This window comes from Phocoena sinus, chromosome 20, assembly GCF_008692025.1.
Source record: "Phocoena sinus isolate mPhoSin1 chromosome 20, mPhoSin1.pri, whole genome shotgun sequence".
Lineage (NCBI taxonomy): Eukaryota > Metazoa > Chordata > Mammalia > Artiodactyla > Phocoenidae > Phocoena > Phocoena sinus.
Window position 1 is genome coordinate 46,995,295 of NC_045782.1, and position 19,471 is coordinate 47,014,765.

The window sequence follows — 19,471 nt, forward strand, 5'->3', positions numbered from 1 at the left end:
CTGCTAAGATTTTTTTTTTTAATGCCTGATATCTTATGTTAGATTTTTGTATCTTTAGATAGAGAATTCACAGAGTTCATAGGAGTGGTTATTTTCACAGGAGCATCATATAAAACCTAATACATGTATTTCTTCATATTCCGAAAGTGGGCTTCAACATATGTGAAGTAATGTTGTTGGTTATCGTATTTGAAAATGCAGCTGAACCTCAGTCCTGGTATAAAGCAAAGAGCTCAGTCATGTGGTCACAGGGAAGAACCTCTGCCCATAGGGCTGCCCACATAGCACCGTGCTCCACTCTGGAGATTGCCTTACATCCCAGGAGTGCTGTGCTAACTCACACAGCCGACATTCCTGGTACAAGAGTTCTTTCTCATTCTTGGCAATAATTGCAGTGCTTTGTCTACAGAAAAACAGAATGGTTTTGCAGAATAAAGTGCCACAATTTGTTAATTTCGGTTTATATCTGTTTCAGAAAAAGGAGCCATTAATTTCAGTCTTTATTTTTACCTTTTTTGCTCTTGGGAATACAAATTTCATGGTCTTAATTTCCTGGTGCTTTATTTATTAATGCCACTTTTACCTTGGAGAGAAAAAATCACATGGTATCAAATACTTGTAATACATTTGATACAAAGTCTTAACTTAGTCTTAAAGGCCATTTCTTGTTAGCATTTTCAGAATTTCAGAATGACAAGGTGATTCAGAGTTACCTTTTAAAAATTTTATTTATTTTTAATTAATTAATTAATTTTTTTGCGGTACACGGACCGCTCACTGCTGTGGCCTCTCCCGTTGCGGAGCACAGGCTCTGGACACGCAGGCTCAGCGGCCATGGCTCACGGGCCCAGCCGCTCCGTGGCATGTGGGATCCTCCCGGACCGGGGCACGAACCCGCGTCCCCTGCATCGGCAGGCGGACCCCCAACCACTGCGCCACCAGGGAAGCTCAAAATTTTATTTATTTATTTTTGGCTGCGTTGGGTCTTCATTGCTGTGCACAGGATTTCTCTTGTTGCAGCGAGCAGGGGCTACTCTTTGTTGTGGTGTGTGGGCTTCTCATTGTGGTGGCTTCTCTTGTTGCGGAGCATGGGCTCTAGGCGCACGGGCTTTAGTAGTTGTGGCTTGCGGGCTCTAGAACGCAGACCCAGTAGTTGTGGCGCACAGGCTTAGTTGTTCCGCAGCATGTGGGATCTTCCCGGATCAGGGCTCGAAACCGTGTCCCCTGCATTGGCAGGCGGATTCTTTTTTTTTTTTTTTGGCGGTACGCGGGCCTCTCACTGTTGTGGCCTCTTCCGTTGCGGAGCACAGGCTCCGGACGCGCAGGCTCAGCGGCCATGGCTCACTGGCCCAGCCGCTCCACGGCATGTGGGATCTTCCCAGACCGGGGCACGAACCCATGTCCCCTGCATTGGCAGGCAGACTCTCAACCACTGCGCCACCAGGGAAGCCTGGCAGGCGGATTCTTAACAACTGCACCACCAGGAAAGGCCCTAGAGTTGCTTTCAATCATTTTTTTAATCAGCAGAAAGTACTGTTAGTACATAAAGTTAATCTTTAAACTCTTGTTTCCTTACAGTAAATAAATTCTAGGTTTTATCAATAATTCTGTGTTAAAGGGCAAATCAATCATAGGCAAAAAGCAGCAGGTAGAACAAGGTATAAAATGGGGGGGGTGGTGAACCTTTGGGTGCCTCAGGGACATGCGGCTCCTCCCTGGTCCTGTTCCTGACCTGTGGTTGTTGCTCTGTCAGGATTCTCCGGGCAATTCTGTGATGGTTTCCTACTGTGTGATTTGGAGTTCTTACCTTCGTGTGTCCTCTGCGTCGGAGTTTCTGTCTGGTGTTGTTCAGCCTGAAGGACATCCTCTGGCATTTATTGTGGTGGAGGCTACGGGCAACAGGTGCCCTTGGGTCTTGTCAACCTGAGAACGTTTTCATTTTGCCCTTGTATTTGAAGGGTATTTTCTCCAGATGGAGAATTCTGAGTTGACAGATGTTTATTCCTGCCTCAGCACTTTAAAGATGTTGTTCCATTGTCTTCTGGTCTCCATTGATCTTTGGATTTTAGCAGTGTGATGATGACATGCCCAGGCGTAGTTTTCTCTTTATTTATCCTACTTTGGTTTTGCTGAACTTCCTGGATTTGTTACTTTATGTTTTTCATCAAATTTGAGGGTTTTGGCCATTCTTTCTTCAAATGTTTTTCAGTCCTAGCCTTATTCTCTTCTCCTGAGGATCATTTGATATTGTCACAGGGGTTCCTAAGACTGTTCATTTTTCTTTCAAATCTCTGTCTTCAGATTATCTGGCTTCTGTTAACCCATCTTTAATTAACTTTGTTTTTGTCATCTCCCTTCTGATGATAAGCCCATCCAGTGAATTTTCTATTTCAGTTATTGTGTTTTTCAGATGTAGAATTTTTGTTTGATTTTATTTTATCATTTCTGTTTCTCTGCCAATATTCCCTGTCTCTTCTTTGTTTAACTGTACTCTGATGATCCTGAAAGTCAAGCTCCAGATCTGACCCCTCTCTTGGCCCCAGACTCAAATTTCCTCACGAGAGAGCAAAATAACAAGAGAAATTTGCTTAATGAGGAGCAATTTCTAAACTCACTAGTAATGTCTGATGTATATGTGGTCAGGGTAGTGAGACGTCAATATGTTATTAAATCTCTGTTGTTTGGGTGTTGTTTTAGGTCGCAAAGGAGTTTGGCTTCCAAAATAACGGCTTCTCAGTTTACATCAATAGAAACAAGACTGGAGAAATAACAGCGTCATCTAACAAATCCCTCAACCTGCTGAAGATCAAGTGAGTGCCCGAGGGGAGAGGGTGGGGAGTAGGGAGGGCATGCTGGCACCAGTTACCCGCCTGAGGCCACTCAGTTCTCTCCTTTTTCCTTCTCGTGCTACTGTGATTATGGTCCTGAACGCAGACCAAAGTGCAGGTGACTGTGCTTCTTGCCAGGTGTTTGGCAGCCACGCTGAATCTGTAGTTACTGTTGAGCCGGTTTGATTGACTTGCGGAATTTGGGGATGTGTGTCACAGAGAAGGAGTTATGGTCCTGGGTTGTGTGTGCGCCTGCACACTCAGCTGCGTCACTGCGGAGAAGGACCTTGAACGTAGCTCCGTGCGTCGTTCTGCCTCGGAATCTGCTTGGTAGGTTGGGGGGGCTGGCAGTACAGTGGCCTATTGCCCACGCTGTATTTCTTGCTGGCAGGACACCCTGGAGTGCCTTAGAATTGATGGGTAATGTCAGAAGGAGTTTCTAGGGTGCAGAGACCTCTTCCTGCATCCCACTGGCTGTTTTTCTAGTTTTATGGGAGCACAGCCACATTCATTCATTTATGTGTTTTCATGCTACAAGGGCAGGGCTGAGTGATTGTGACAGAGACTGTATGGTCTGCAAAGCCGAAAACGTTTACTATTTGGCCCTTTACAGAAGAGGTTTGCTGACTCCTGTCTGAACTGCCTGGGCACACCTCACGTATCAGTGAGCAGAACCCTTCAAATCATCTTTATCCTCAGACAGAGGGCAGGGAATTCTCCCATGGGGCTACAAGCAGCCTGGCTGCTGTAGCCACTGCCTGAGGGTTGGGCTGGGCTTTGCTGGCACTTGGCTGTGTGCCTTTTACCAGTCAGAATAAGAGGCTATTTTGGCAGTTTGTGTGGTCATTTTTAGATTCACGACTAGTATATCTAGTGGGGAAAAATACAATTTTAGCATTAATTTATTTGTTCTTCAACAAGTATTCGCTTGGTACCTGCTCTTTGCCTGCTGCTGTGATGCTGTAAAGCCTTTCCCTGTTTACGTTCGTTTCCAGGGGGTGAGGGTCATCTTTCCTCCCAGCTTGCAAAGGGTTTTTGCATCTTGAGAATCACTTCCTATGGGCGTTCCTCGGGTTTGGACTCACACCCAACACTCATTGGCTGTGTGCCTGGGAAGTCATCTAACCTCACTGGGCCTCACCACCCTTGTCTGCAAGGGGTGGCGATGCCTCCTCCACATGGTTGTCCGGTGCCTGCACGTGATGAGCACTGCAGGGGTGGCAGCTGTGTGTCTAAGCTATTCTGATGACTGGATGCCAGAAACGGGGGCTGCAGAGTGAAACACCCTGTCTGCCTGAGGTGTGGTCACAGTTGGATGGCATGGATTATCCTAGAGCATGTTTTTCCAGTGATAGTTGTGATGCTTGTTGAGCAGCACAAGCCCAAACTTGAGAACCTTGTCCTGTCACCGCTCGAGAGTTATCTGACCATGTCTGTAAGAGTGTGGTCACCCTGAGCTCCTTGTGGGTTTCACTCCACTGCCTCTGCTTCCATCGTCGCAGTTCAGCTGGCTGTTATAATTCTCTTGTTCATTTGTAGGTTCTTTTTTTCCCCTCTGTCTGCTTTTTTTTTTTTTTTTTTTTTTGCGGTACGCGGGGCTCTCACTGCTGTGGTCCCTCCCGCTGTGGAGCACAGGCTCCGGACGCCAGCGGCCATGGCTCACGAGCCCAGCCGCTCCTGCGGCATGTGGGATCTTCCCGCACCGGGGCACGAACCCGGGTCCCCTGCATCAGCAGGCGGACTCTCAACCACTGCGCCACCAGGGAAGCCCCCTCTGTCTGCTTTTAAGATCTTCTGTTTGTCTTGGGGTCCTGTGGTTTCTGTTTGACCTGTCCAGCTGTGGATTCCTAGTTGGTTGGTTGGTTGGTTTAATGCTATCTGATGTAAGATGTGTTTTCTGTATCTGCAGGTTAGGTCTAGAAAATTCTTGGCCATTATCTCTTTATTTTTTTTAAGATAATTTATTTAATTTATTTTTATATTTTGTTTATTTATTTATTTGGCTGCGTCAGGTCTTAGCTGCGACACATGGGATCTTCGTTGCAGCACACAGGTTTCTCTCTCTAGTTGTGGCATGCAAGCTCAGTAGTTGCAGTGCGCGGGCTCTAGAGCACGTCGGCTTATTAGTTGCCCCACAGCACGTGGGATCTTAGTTCCCCAACCACGGGTCGAACCTGCGTCCCCTGTATTGGGAGGCGGATTCTTAACCACTGGACCACCAGGAAAGTCCACATTATATCTAAGTATTACCTCTCCCCCGTTCTCTCTATTATTTCAGTGATTACGTTTTTTACTTTTTTCTATTTAATTCTGTTTGATTCCTTTCAGCCCTGGCTGTTAGGTCATGTGCTCGCAGGGGCTCCTTCCCAGCTTCTGCTGTGCTCTCACCCTGACCCCCAGGCTTCCAGTGAAGACTGCTGGGTTCCCTGGAGGCTCTGCCTTGGCCTATCACACACCGGATGCTTCCCTCTCGGGTCTTGAGGAGTCTGGGGTCTGTCTGCCCCGAGTGAATTCAGGGTTTGTGAGGATCCTTTCACACTGTTGCTGTTGTTGTCTAGCCTGTCCCTAAGCAGGGGATTTGGGAAGAGCTGCCGAGTCTGCAGCCCCTCTGCCCACTCTCCGAGCCCCTTGTCATTGCGGATAGTCTCTTGTTGCTTGTACTCCTTTTGTTCCGTTTCCAGCTAGCATTCCATATGTAAGTTTATATTCTTTGTCTTGAATTCCACACCTGAAGTCCTTGGCTGTCTAAATCTGTTGATTGTTGTCTGCCCTCTTTTGCTCGCAGTGGCTTGTTTCTCTTTTATATTTGGTGACCTTTATTTGAGACCTTATATTTGGCCAATCTTGGTCTTAGGGGGCCCTGAAAGATGGGTTGGTGACTTTTCTGCGGAGAAGCCATTTGCTTCTCTCGGCACAAGGGGGCGTCATGGGCCCAGCACTTGAGTTAATTTCTGTCTGGTTTCCTGAACCAAGTAGCATCCCTGATTTTACCCCGGACACATGGCGGAGCAGGCCTTTGGTTACAGACTTCTCAGCAGTGACTTTTTCCCCTACAGCGTAGTGGATGGAGGCAGACGGGGTTCCTCCTTGGTTCCTGTTTTCAACTGGTGGGTTTTTCCCAGCGGTTGAGACATCCTTCAGACATCTGGCTTTGTGTGGCATTTCAGGTTCAGCAGCTCGCTTTGGGCAGGCAGGCTCAAGGCCTCGTCTCTCGTGGCCCAGACAGTGGCTATAAGCCAAGCTCAGGGTTCCCATAATGGGCTGGCCGGAGGTTCCTTCACTATTCTTATTTGAGCTGCTGTGGGTTTTTGGACCCTTGGGGAAACTCTTTTCTTTAGAGCTCCACAGTGCATTTTAGAGGATATTTGTTAAAACTGATGTAGCATTTGAGCCATGTATCCTGAAGCTGGAGGGTGTTTAGGAATATCTCATTTGCTGTTAGAAACAAATCTTCAATTACAAGTTGGTGATTTTATCACCCTAACTTATGGGAGGGAAAAGAGGGGCGAGCAGACCCGTTGAAGAGCTGCAGCCCAGCCTCCTGCTGTCCCAGTTGTGGTGCCTGCTCCTATTCTCTCCGTTTGTGGTTGGGGGCTGCAGGCAGTTCTTTCAGTCTTTCTTCCTGTATGTGCATCTTGTTGAGAGCAGTGAAATACTTGCCTGGTGGTGGTGCTACAGCTTTTCCTCCTGTACTGGTGTTGAACACGCTGAGTGTCTCGGGACCTGCAGTGCTCCCGGGTGGGGACTGTTCATCCACACCTGCGGGATGGCAGTCAGGCTCTGGCAGAGTCAGTGGTGGGTCTGACAGGGGAAGGACGCCGTTTACATTGAAAATGATCGAAAACCAAATATTGTCCTTTGCACTGTGAATCATGGCAGCCTTTGTGGAAAGCAGTACGTCAGTGGCTTTAGGAACAAACGAAACTCCTGAGGTCGAATGGGCCCTCTCCCAGAAATCCACCCTACGGCCGGGAGACCGTACGACTGCCCGTCTCTGGGCGTTTTCGCGGTGGGGCCTGTGGTGCAGGTCCCACAGGGAGCCATGTCCGTCACGCGGGGAGCAGCAAAGCGTATCGTGAGGCACCTTCACTGCCGAACGTTGATTAGACGTAGACCGTGTTTGGAGGGATTACGAGAGAACAGCAAATGCAGAAAGTGTGTCTCTTATCATCTCAGGTTTGTATATCAGTGACGTGTGCTATGTACACATGTATTTGTGAACGTAGAGAAAGCAGTGGAAGGATATGTCCCAGGCAAGTAAATGGGGGGGCAGCTGAAGAGAAGGCCAGGGAACGAATGAGGGAAAGTGGGAGCTAAGCAGAGAAGGAGGAGGGAGGGGGCCATGCAGCTCCAGTGTCCGCTATGATTTTGTGTGTTCTTTGTGGAACCAGGTGCGTGTGCGGCATAGATTGCGCAGTGTGGTTGTAAGGAAGTTATGTTACAGTCCAGAGAGCCTGCTGCTGACCTTCATGGGGGAAGAGGCATAGGGGAGGTGGGAAAAGAGAACTCTGGTCTCTTAAAATTGGAAGCCTCATTGTTCAGGCCTGCAGGGTGGTTGATGTTGCTGTTTGCAGGTGTCAGAGGTTCTCACACCTGAGTTGATCTTCTGTGCAGCTCAGGTTGTGAAGAAAGGAAGGCGGCCTCTACTTAACATTTGTCATTTGAACAGGCATGGAGATTTGTTGTTCCTGTTTCCCTCGAGCCTTGCTGGACCGTCGTCTGAGATGGAGACATCGGCCCCACTGGGGTTAAAGGCCTGTGGTGCTCCCAATGTGGTGGAAGATGAGATCGACCAGTACCTCAGCAGGCAGGATGGGAAGATCTACAGGAGCCGTGACCCACAGCTGTAAGTGCCTGCGGGGCCACAGTGTCAGTGAAGTGAAATGTCTGTAACGTGCCCTGATAAAGAAATGTAAGTTTTGAGTTTGACCATCTATTTTCAGATTACATCTCACTTCAAGCTATTCTGTGAGCTTTTTCTCATTGTTTGAATCTCAAAGTATGCTCCACGTGTACTTTATTATTATTATTATTTAAAATACACTGTGATTGTCTTTCTTTTTAATTAATCAGTTTTTACTTTTGGCTGCGTTGGGTCTTCGTTGCTGCATGTGGGCTTTCTCTAGTTGTGGCGAGCGGGGGCTGCTCTTTGTTGCCGTGCGCAGGCTTCTTACTGCAGCGGCCTCTCTTGTTGCGGAGCACAGGCTCTAGGTGCACGGGCTTCAGTAGTTGTGGCACGCGGGCTCTAGAGCACAGGTTAAGTAGTTGTGGCATCAGGGCTTAGTTGCTTCGCGGCATCCCGGACCAGGGCTCGAACCTGTGTCCCCTGCACTGGCAGGCGGGTTCTTAACCACTGCGCCACCAGGTAAGCCCCACATGTAGTTTAAAATTTTCTAAGTGTTGAGAACTAAGAGTTCTAAGAAGTCCTCACCGTGGTGTGCCCCTGAGACACGTGCAGGTGCAGAGTGGGCTTTAACAAGTGTGACAGGGTGGAGGGGGTGGTACCTGGGCACCTGCTGGTGCAGGTCCTTGTTCACGTTGTCTCATTTAATTTTAGTGGAGGAATCTCAACGTTCCATATTCAGTACACTCTTTCCGTTCTTCTAGGGAACACTTCATTTGCTGAAGGTGCTGCTCCTTCTTTGAATATTCACTTTTCACCAAGGATTGTATAAAATGCTTATGCTTGTATACATTTGTTTATTATAGATTTTTTGCAGTTCTTTTTAAGGAAACTATTTAGAAACATCTGAGTTCACACTCAATGATGTAAAATTGTCTGAGCAAAGATTGTCTCTTCAGTGGAGTCTTTGTAACTGCATCACTGTGTAATCAAGACATTGAGATATTGGGATTCCACATGCTGCATTAGTGACCTGTATGTCTCAGATCAAAGGGCCCCAGATTGTTCTGAGCTGCAGTTGGCGTGGAGCCACTCTGTGGCTGTGGCCATCAACTGGCTCTCTGCCCCCATTTGTGTTCTTCCCAGGGACCCAGTGCCACTCCTACCCCGATCCGTGTTTGTGAGGCCTCATTAGGAATCTTTTTGAGTATGCACGTGCCTGTGCGCACATCACCTGTAAGAGTCTGCCTGTTGGGAGACTCAGGCCCTTTCTTCTCTGAAATATAGAATGCGGTGCACCTAGGAGTTCCGATCCCATGTGGACAGTGCTGTGACTGAGCCTGTTGGCGCCCGAACGCATCTCCACTGTCCTGCTATGCACAGACTGAAACCCACAGAGCCAAGCGTTCTTTTCATGCTTTTTTCCAAAATATGCATGAAGTGGGTGTTTTCTACACTTTAGCTATTTATGTACCATTCTCAGGGTTTTTTTTTTTTACATCTTTATTGGAGTATAATTGCTTTACAATGGTGTGTTAGTTTCTGCTTTATAGCAAAGTGAATCAGTTATACATATACATGTTCCCATGTCTCTTCCCTCTTGCGTCTCCCTCCTTCCCACCCTCCCTGTCCCACCCCTCCAGGCGGTCACAAAGCACCGAGCTGATCTCCCATTCTCAGGGTTTTTGCCATGTCCATGTACCAACTTTCTTAGTCTTTACCAAACATTTTTATTTAAACTGACTTTAAATCCATTCAGTTTTGCTTTTAGTTTGTGGTAATATCCATGAAATCAGTTAATATCCATGAAATCACAGGTTTGGTGCACTGGTCGGTGTTTTCTAATACACACCAAAATATTAAACCATTAAAAACTGTTCACCACATACCATTTCAGATAATTTCACGTGGATGGGGAAGTACTTTATTAGGTATGACGTGCCTTTTAAGTATCAGCATTCAGGGAGGCAGCAGCAGAAGAGCAGTGTGCTGACGCTGTGCATTTCTCTTCCCTGTGCTCTAGGTGCCGACATGGGCCTCTGGGGAAGTGCGTGCACTGCGTTCCTCTAGAGGTGAGAGTCCGAGTAGAGTGAGTTCCCAGAGCCGTCTTGACACTTCCCCTAAGTCCCTGGGCTGGGTCAGAGTGGTTCAAGGAAGTTACCTATTTATTGCCCTGGGCCTCATATTCCCACTAGTGCAGGCTGCACTGAGAGGATGAGCCTTTATTTATGGGAGTGACCTTCTGGGTGGATTATGAACGGCTGGGACATGGGTATTGCTGTGATAAAGGGGCAGCATTTACACTGGGCTCCCTGGACAGTCCTTTTAAAACCTGACACAAAGCCGGGCCTGGCGGTTTTCATGCTCATCGTTTTGATTTACTCTACCCTGAATCTCACGTCTCCTCTACTGATTTGTCGTGGTGAGGTTGAGAGTTACCACAATAATGCCGACTGGTGACTGGTTGACACTGAATTTATGGCAGGAAGGCCAACCTGATTTTCTTCATGAGGCTCCTCTTGCTTCATCGTGTGGCGCTATTTTTGCAAAATTAACCTTATATTTATTTGACTTAGAGCATTTTGTGTTTAATAGAGATTCATTTCAATTTTGAAAAGATAACTGGTACACAGAGAAGAACTTGGTTCTGACTTAGAGCGATAGTGAGGACCCATCACCAGTTCTCCCTCACTGCCTGCCCACCCGCCTCGGGGTTTGGCGGGTGGAGGCTGCGACCGCGACCGTGACCCCAGCGGCGAGTGCATGACTGTGTTGACTGTGTGTTTTGGCAGCCTTTCGACGAGGACTACCTAAATCACCTGGAGCCTCCCGTGAAGCACATGTCCTTCCACGCCTACATCCGGAAGCTGACCGGAGGGGCCGACAAGTAAGCGGCCTGAGGGCAGGGGGCGGCACCCATGTGGCTTTGGGGCACAGAGTTTGTTTTCTCTCTCTGGCACGTGTTGCTTAAAGCCCCTGGGCATATGAGTGAGAAAAGTAAAGATCAAGGTCTGGGCATGAAGTGTTTGTATTCGTGAATCTTGTCCTGATTCTAAAAGAGAAACAAGTCGGGGGAGACTCTGGTCCCTGCTATAATCCACAGTGCCCAGTGCATGGGCAGAGGCCAAGCAGGCAGAGGCCAGGCTGTGGAGGCCCAGGGGCACCCCGCTGACCTTCCTTCGGGTATGCGGTACCCTGGCAACTTAGTTGTTTCTGAACCTGGATGAGATAAGGCGTGATGGTGGCCAGTCCTGTGTCTGTAGAGTCTGCCCTTTGCCCTGGAAGCTGCCTCTTTATCAACTCAATTTCACAGCTGTAGCGGGGCTGAGGCAGTGGCGCTGTCCATGGCTTGGCCTCTGGTGCCTCAGCATTGCTGTCTGCAGGCTCAGCCAGGCGGGCAGCGTGGGTGGGGTTGGGCAGTGGGGGCAGCTGTCCCTTGGCTCTTAGAGAGCATGCTGTGACAGTGGCAAGCTGAGAGCACTTTGATTTCTTTTAAACTACGTCAGGTACTTGCCTGTGCAACCCCCTTCTGTTGATACGCTCACCTCACCAGAAAGTAACGGACTTCTTACTGTGATTTTATGATTCCTATCCATGCAGGGAGAGGAGACGGTGGCTGAACCCGAGTCAGCAACATTTTGTGAAGAATGTCATGTTGGCCTGCTCGTAGTTTTTCTCTGACAACCCGCTAACATCCTAAAATGACTTTTAAAAAAAGTTAGACCAGGAAAAAAAAAGATCCCACCAGAAGCCCATTTTTGCCCATTTGTGGGGTAAGCTCTGGAGCTGTCTTGACCACAGCATGAGTGTGCTGGGACCTGTCTGCCTTTTGTCCGTCTAGGTCAAGGGCTCACTTGTTGCTGTTGTTAACATGCAGCCTAGGTGGCAATCATTGCTTCCCAGGTGCCATCGTTCCAGCATGCCGCTGGCTTGTGAGGACAGGACTATTCACTGGACCATTTGTGAACGGGAAAGTGGCAGAGGGTGAAGTCACTTGTGCAGGCTCACCCCAAGTCCACGGTGGGGCCCAGGACATGCTCACTGACCAAAAGCAGAGTGAAGATATCTTTGTTATGTATCCTAATCAGGTTTTTTCTATGAATAAGAATTTTATACAGAAGTCTAAGTACTAGACTCATAAAGTAAATGTTTCTGATAAATTGATGGAACTTAAAAAGAACTTCATTTCCTGTCAGTGGCATAGGTTAGATCTAGATATTTAGCAGTACTGTTGAAAATCTTATGCGGTACATATATACAATGGAATATTACTCAGCCATAGAAAGGAACGGAATTGGGTCATCTGTAGAGATGTGGATGGACCTTAGAGTGTCATACAGAGTGAAGTAAGCCAGAAAGAGAAAAACAAATATCATTAACACATATATGTGGAATCTAGAAAAATGGCACACATGAACCTATTTGCAGGGCAGGAATAGAGACGCAGACGTAGAGAACAGACATGTGGACACAGGGGGACGGGGAGTGTGGGACAAATTGGGAGATTAGTTTTGACATAAAATAGATAGCTAGTGGGAACCTGCCGTATAGCACAGGGAGCGCAGCTCAGTTCTCTGTGACGACCTAGATGGGTGGAATGGGGGTGTGGGAGGGAGGTCCAAGAGGGAGGGGATATAGGTATACATATACATATATATGTAGTATATATGTGTATACATATATACATATATATATATGTACATTCACTTCATTGTACAGCAGAAACTAACACAACGTTGTAAAGCAACTACAATTTAAAAAAAAAAGAAAAAGGAAAAAAAAAATCTTCATAGATGTCAGTGGTAGTGAAAATTAAAACTGCTTTTATTGGAAAATAGTTTTGTATTCTTGTACAGTCTAGTGTACAGGACAGAAGCTACAACACCATTAGAATAAGTTTTAGCACATTTTCCCTGCTGTGGATACCACGTGCTTAGCTCCTGAGAACTCCCTTCAGGAAGTGTAAGATACGTGACATTTTATTTCCAGCCTCCTGCTACACTTTTCAGCATTGTAATGTTTAATTAATTAAGTTGCCTTTTCTTTTTCAGGGGGAAATTTGTTGCCCTGGAGAACATCAGTTGCAAGATTAAATCAGGGTGTGAAGGACACCTTCCGTGGCCTAATGGCATCTGTACTAAGTGCCAGCCAAGTGCCATCACGCTGAATAGACAGGTGAGATGTTCGCTGTATCCATCTAGATGCAGAAAGCAGTAGATTTGTGTTCATGGCTAAGGAGTGAAAATGTCTGGAAAAGCCCCTCCTTGGCAAGGAGCTGCTGGTAGCAGTATGAGTTACATGGGGCAGGGGCAGAGTCTCGGGTATTTTGGGGCTGATTGATTGACCCTTTTATGGAAATCATACACTGAGGACATTATTTGTAAGATCTCTAGCTCTTTCAAGCATAGAGGGGAGCCTTCAGTTTTCTGTTTTGTTGGCTTGTGTGGAGGCAGAATTTTCTTGGCGACTGTTTAAAATGCTCAGTGGTTGTGACTTTACCTTTTAAGAAACTGCGGCTCTGGAAGTTGGTAGTTGAACAGAACTGCCCTGGGACCAGCTCAGGGCATCTGTCCAGGCCAGGTTAAGAAGGGGGCTGGGCTCAGGAAGGAGCGAAAAAAGAATCAGGGAAAACTGTGTGCAGTTATTCTGGTAAAAGATACTTGTGAACAGTTTGTGATAAATAGTAAATTATTTATTTTTGATGCAGTGTTTTAATTTAGCCCATTGTTGTTAACTCTACAGAAATACAGACATGTGGACAACATCATGTTTGAGAATCATACAGTTGCTGACCGCTTCCTTGACTTCTGGAGGAAGACAGGGAACCAGCACTTCGGGTACTTGTATGGACGGTACACGGAGCACAAAGACATTCCTCTTGGTATCAGGGCTGAAGTGGCTGCGATTTATGAACCTCCTCAGGTAGATGTGAACAGGATTTGCAGTCTACGGGTCTCTGTATTGCTTTGTTTTGAAGGCTGTATGGGAGCCCTTTCAGGTTGCATGCTGCTTCTCTTACCGTATCATTTGCCCAGTCTATCTCTCTCTCTCTATACACACACACACACAGTATTTATTTTCTGAATTATTGGAGAGTAAGATCATGGCCCCTAAATATTTCAGTGTATATTTCCAAAGAGTAAGGACACGTTCTCATATAACAAGTACATTGAGCAACTTAAGTAAATTGAACTTCAATACAATATTTTTATCTAATCTGCCATCTTATTCAACTTTTGTCAGTTCCCCCAAAAGTGTCATACAGTTGCCCTCTCTCTTCTGCTTCTGTATCTCCTCTGCCCATGCCTACAATCAGCTGTCCCAGGATTTATGGAATTAGAGTCACAAAATTACTCAAGTTCTTTATCTTATGCCACACATGTAACTGTCTTAATAACAATATCAAAATTACCACCAGCGTAGGACTGAAAACAGTTCAAGATTGTTTTGGTGGGAGGGGAGGGCCCCTAGGGTATATCGCACTAGGGACCAGCAGTTGGTTCCTGTGTCTTAAAGTCACTTGGAAGATCTTCCCTGTATGATTACGTCACCAACGAGTTACACGTTTACATTCATTTGCTTTATTTTCAGTATTTAGGGATTGGTTTTACGTATATATATTTTATTATTTATTTATTTATTAAATAGATTTATTTATTTATGGCTGCGTTGGGTCTTTGTTGCTGTGCGTGGGCTTTCTCTAGTTGCGGTGAGCGGGGGCTGCTCTTCGTTGCAATGCACAGGCTTCTCATTGCGGTGGCCTCTCTTGTTGCGGAGCACGGGCTCTAGGTGCGCGGGCTTTGGTAGTTGTGGTGCGTGGGCTCAGTAGTTGTGGCTCGTGGGCTCTAGAGCACAGGCGAAGGAGTTGTGGCTCACGGGTTTAGTTGCTCTGTGGCATGTGGGATCTTCCTGGACCAGGGCTCAAACCCGTGTCCCCTGCATTGGCAGGCGGATTCTTAACCACTGCACCACCAGGGAAGCCCATATATATTTTTTAATTTGTATAATTAGATAAAATGTTTATATGGTTGTATAGTATATATTATATAAAATATTTATTTTGTCTTATTGTATATAAGTTTACTACAAAAGTGAAGACTGGAACCGTATTGCATCCTGGTTCATGATGTGCTGAGGTAGTTGGGGGAGGGTCTTGTGCCTGCAGGTGACTGTGATGTAAAAACACAAAAACATGGTGCGCTGAGGCATGGCCAGAGGGGTGAATGGAACATAGTGAATGTTAGTGGCTGAATTTGGTGGTGGGATATCGGTGTTCACTGTAAATTCTTTAACCTTTGCTGTATGTATGAAATTTTTTATTTAAAAAAATGTTGGAAAAGTAAAAAAAAATTGCACATTTGCAAAGTGAGGTCTACAAACAACATCTTCCCCTTCATCTAATTTCCTCCCTCTCCTACAGGTAGCCCCCACTTTAAGCAGTTTTTGGCTTAGATCTCTAAAGTTTGATTTTTTTTTAGTATAAGCAGATACACAGATATTTCACACTATCCCCTCCTTTGTCTCTGGGTGGGCACCACGCCATATACAGCTGTGTCACCTGTGCCATGTTCTGGAGATCTCACCGTGACTGGTCTACTTTTTAAATAAACCAGGGTCTGAAACTGCAGGCCTTGTGGCCACTGGCTGGTGTGCAGGTGTGTGGCTCCTGCACAGATGCCGTTTCTTCCCTGGCTGTATTTATACAGATTGTGTGTCGTCTACTCCCTTGGATATTCTCATTATTTACTGAGAGCTACAGATGAAATGTTTGACCAGGCGTTTTATGATGGTTCACTTCCAGGGAGACGTGAGATGGCAGTAGATGCTCACCCAGAGACCCTGCTTGTCTGACTCTTTGGGCACTGAGTGTGCTCTGTCAGCGGGAGCTGCTTTTGGAAGCACAAGACATTCCAATTCAGTTTTGAGGAGGGTCCTTTCATGAAGCATTTCAGCAGTTCTGTTAAGAGTATGATTGAACAAAAATCGGAACAGAAGCCTCTGGTGTCCAGACTACTAACAACATCATCAGAGCTCTGAAATTGGGGATCTTGGAGGTTGAAACACTTGACCTCTAATAACCTCCAGCTCATTAGAAGTTGAAGCTCATGCTGCCACATGTCATGAAACAAAATCCTTAGGTTTGTTCTGAGTTTGTGCTTTGACCTGTGCTCTGGAGGTATTAATGATTTCCATATGGGTCATACCCAGCAACATAAAGTTCTTTTGTTGTTTTGCCAGGATTTGACTAATTTACAAGGATATACCCAATTAGTATAACTCAATTTGGAATTTCCTTCACTTTCATAGTCTGTAGCCGGGTCTTCTGCTCAGTATGATGCTGAGCTTTATGAGCTGCATTTCAGTGCAGATTAAAGATTTCAGCAGGCTTTGTCCACTGCAGGAAGTGGGATCCTGTGGCTGGTGTAGGTTGCGTGTGAGCCAGCCCAAGCCCCCCGCCACTGCCCCAAGCTGAGGGCTCTGCCCACCGGTCAGCAGGTTACCGATTTCAGGTGCCCTATCCTTGGCTTAGGGTGTGTGTATCTGTTGTACTCTCTCACTCTGCCATGCCTGTGAAGCTAAGTACTGTCCCTACAGGAGCTGCATACGAATTTCCCAAGGCTGTTTTTTGGGAACGAACGTTACCTTACAGCTCTAATCTTACCTAATCTAGCCAAGCCTATTTGGAGTGAAAACTATTTATCCAAGGGAGTTTTGAAACTAACTTCTATCCCCAATGAAGGAACCTTAAGGTGTAGAGAGCCTTCCCTAGTCCTAAACAACCACATGTTTCATGTGGAGCTGCTGACATGAGCCAGCCTGAATACAGCCTCTTCATGTTCTCTAAACCTTGATTAAAAGCAAAGCACAGCCCTAGACAGGAAGAGCCTGGAGGGCTTGGCCTGTGTTATTTGGTTGAGCTTTTCCCGCTGCCTTAACTCTCCTTTTTGGCAAGGGGGAGACCGGTGCTCCTTTGCGACACCTGAGCCAGAAATGGAACAGAGCTGCTGTGCTGCTTTTCTGAAGCCCTCCTCTAAATACATCTCTCTTTAATACCCCCACAGATTGGTACACAGAATAGCTTGGAGCTTCTTGAAGACCCAAAGGCTGAGGTGGTTGATGAAATTGCCGCCAAACTTGGCCTGAGGAAGGTACTGAAGTATTCTCTTGGCCTTGAGGGGGGGCGCCCCGGCTCTGTGTTGGGGACATCTAGGTGGATGGTATGGCCAGGCCTGGTCTGGGACTGAACTCCCAACTGCACAAGGTCAGGTGCAGGCCTGGCACGTTTTGAAACCTCGCTTGTGTTTATTGGGTGCCCAAAAGAGGATCCCAGTGCAGGGACTGTTATATTTAAATCCGCCAGACATACTTCTTAAGGATTGCCTCAAAGTGGGGGAGGAAAGAAGCAGCAGGAGCAAGACCCCTACTTCCTGCTGGAGGGGACCTTGACGCCAGGCTCTTAAGGCACATCCTCCTAGGTGTGAGCTCTCCCTTCACGTGTCTGTTTGCGCTCATCGTTTTCTGTCCCCCACACTTGGAGTTTCTCGTGGTCCCTCTTCAGTCCTCACTGAACCTCCTGTTTATAATTGAGGCATCTGAGCGTGTAAGCCTTCTTAGTTTTCCTGGGCAGTTAGAAGACAGAGAAGAATTTTCTTTTTGAGTCTGATGATCTAGTTTATCTCACATCTTTGGTTAAGTTCCTAGGAACTATAAAGATGGCGTTTTATAGATAAATGTTGAACTGTGAATTTGAACACATCTTAGGAATTCACTCTTAATAGCTATGTAAGTTTTATCCTTTATTTCCTAATCAATTTAGACAATGAGAAATAAACTCCCTACAGATAAACAGGGAAGACTGGAAATGTGCCTTATAACCCAGGAGTGCTGCAGAACAAAGTCACCGTATCGTTTTAAGAACAAAAAAGTCATGTTGTTTCTAACAAGGAGTGAGCATCATGATTTAGGGGCATATTTTGGTTTAAATTCTGGAATTTTCTCTTGTTCAAAAGAGAAATCAGTGTCTCTGATTTTTTTTGCCTATGTTTGTTATAAATGTTTGGTCACGATAATCATAATTAGAAGATCTTGAAGTTACTTAAATGCCTTTCTCCAAACACTGGTTCCTTAGCCCTAATTTATCTCAGCTTGATTTTGGTTCTGCTTTATTTACTGCTGAGTTACATTTATCCTTTAAGTTTCATTTTCTCCATTGCCATCCTCCTCGGGGGTTTTGTTCATTTGGGCATTTTTAAAGAAAATTGAAAGTCTCCAGATTTGCCTGGTCATGTCTGCAGGAGATGGAATTGAAGAGTTTCATGTCAGGGTTGTGCTAGAGAGGGTCACAAGCACCAGATCACTTCTCCGAAGGACAGAAGTGGGTGTGTGCCTGGATTCCAGCTCTGCTCTTAGACCTCCCAGCCAGGTTCTGGTTCAGGAATGGTAATCAGCTGTGAGGTTCATGGGCACAGGAAGGCCAGGGATCACAGAGCACACAGACAGGCACTGTTGCTGTAGCAGGACGTGCCAGGGAGGCCGACCCAGTCCCAAGCCCTGGGACTGGCGTTTCAGATCCCTGTACCCTCAGATGCTTCCCTTAACCCCACACCGGAGCTTAGAGGAGCAGCTGCGCAAAGTCTCTGTTCTATCATTCTTTTTTATTTTACATGCATTCTCTGGGGAGTATGTTTTCCTGTCTTACGGAGAAAGCCCTAGTATCTGAAGTGGCATTGTCTTTATTTGCTTGCTTGTTATCTGTCTTCCTCTCTGGAGTGTAAATTCCCTTTTCACTGATGTTCTGTTAATTTTATGCACCCGGGGGTCCCCTGCACCTAGCACAGTGCAGGGCACAGAGGTGGTGCTGAGAAGACTTTTTCTAACGAATAAATGAGATGTGCTCGTTTGCCCTCATCTCCACCCGGCAGCACCAGGGGGAGGACGGCCAGTGTCAGCCGAGTAGAGTTTGAGAGCTCTGGTGTGGACAGTGGCTTAGCTGAGGAGCTGACTCACCTAGAAAGAAAGAACTGGCTTCCAGGAGTCTCCTCTCTTGGCAGAAGCTAGAAGACATTCGTCACCTGTTTCAGGGAGAGACTCAGAAGGTATTCTTCTCTTTTATGCAGGTTGGCTGGATATTTACAGACCTTGTCTCGGAAGATACCCGAAAGGGTACAGTTCGATATAGTCGAAATAAGGTGAGATGGGGCAGGGATGCTCGCTCGGCCAGAGCTTGTCATGGACCAGCTCTGGGCTGCACTCTCCAGTGTCTCTGCACAGCTCACCCTGGCTTTTAGACCATGTTATTTTCAACACAGTGTTCTTGATAAATTAAGGCTGGGTCTGTTCATTCTGTCTCGGAGATCAGAGAGACTTTACCTTTATAAACCACTGCTTTTTGGAGGTCAGCCCATGAGGTGGATTGCCTGTGCTTCTAAGGCGTTACTGGTTACACGTGTTTTTCTGTAAGGAGTTGGTAACAGTCAGGAATTATAGGTACTTGCTTCACCGTAGTTTGTGATGTGTCATAGTTTAGTTCTTAATATTTTCTAAAGAAGAAATAGAAGCATATTTTGACATGATGCTATAAAACTTGGTATGCTGGTTCTCTTTTCTTAGGACACCTATTTCCTGAGTTCAGAAGAATGTATCACTGCAGGAGACTTTCAAAATAAGCATCCCAACATATGTCGACTCTCTCCAGATGGACATTTTGGATCCAAGTTTGTTACTGCAGTGGCTACAGGTATAAATGGGGGCATTTATATTGTAAATATTACTACCTTGTTAATATGTTTTGTTCCTCTTT

General features: G+C 46.4%; 1 protein-coding gene across 5 annotated transcripts in view; it reads left to right on the top strand.

The window, feature by feature from the left end:
- Nucleotides 1-19,471, top strand: part of NPLOC4 (NPL4 homolog, ubiquitin recognition factor) — a 54,611-nt gene that overhangs the window by 9,077 nt on the left and 26,063 nt on the right. For all 5 annotated transcript variants that reach the window (XR_004347247.1, XM_032615352.1, XM_032615348.1 and 2 more), the window contains exons 3-11: nt 2,698-2,810; nt 7,498-7,674; nt 9,695-9,743; nt 10,464-10,558; nt 12,723-12,846; nt 13,414-13,593; nt 16,734-16,820; nt 18,789-18,860; nt 19,282-19,408. Coding sequence is in view for 4 of the 5 variants with exons in the window: in XM_032615352.1 (XP_032471243.1) it covers nt 2,698-2,810; nt 7,498-7,674; nt 9,695-9,743; nt 10,464-10,558; nt 12,723-12,846; nt 13,414-13,593; nt 16,734-16,820; nt 18,789-18,860; nt 19,282-19,408 (1,024 nt within the window). In the remaining variant the exon portion in view is untranslated. The remainder of the gene's footprint in view (nt 1-2,697; nt 2,811-7,497; nt 7,675-9,694; nt 9,744-10,463; nt 10,559-12,722; nt 12,847-13,413; nt 13,594-16,733; nt 16,821-18,788; nt 18,861-19,281; nt 19,409-19,471) is intronic.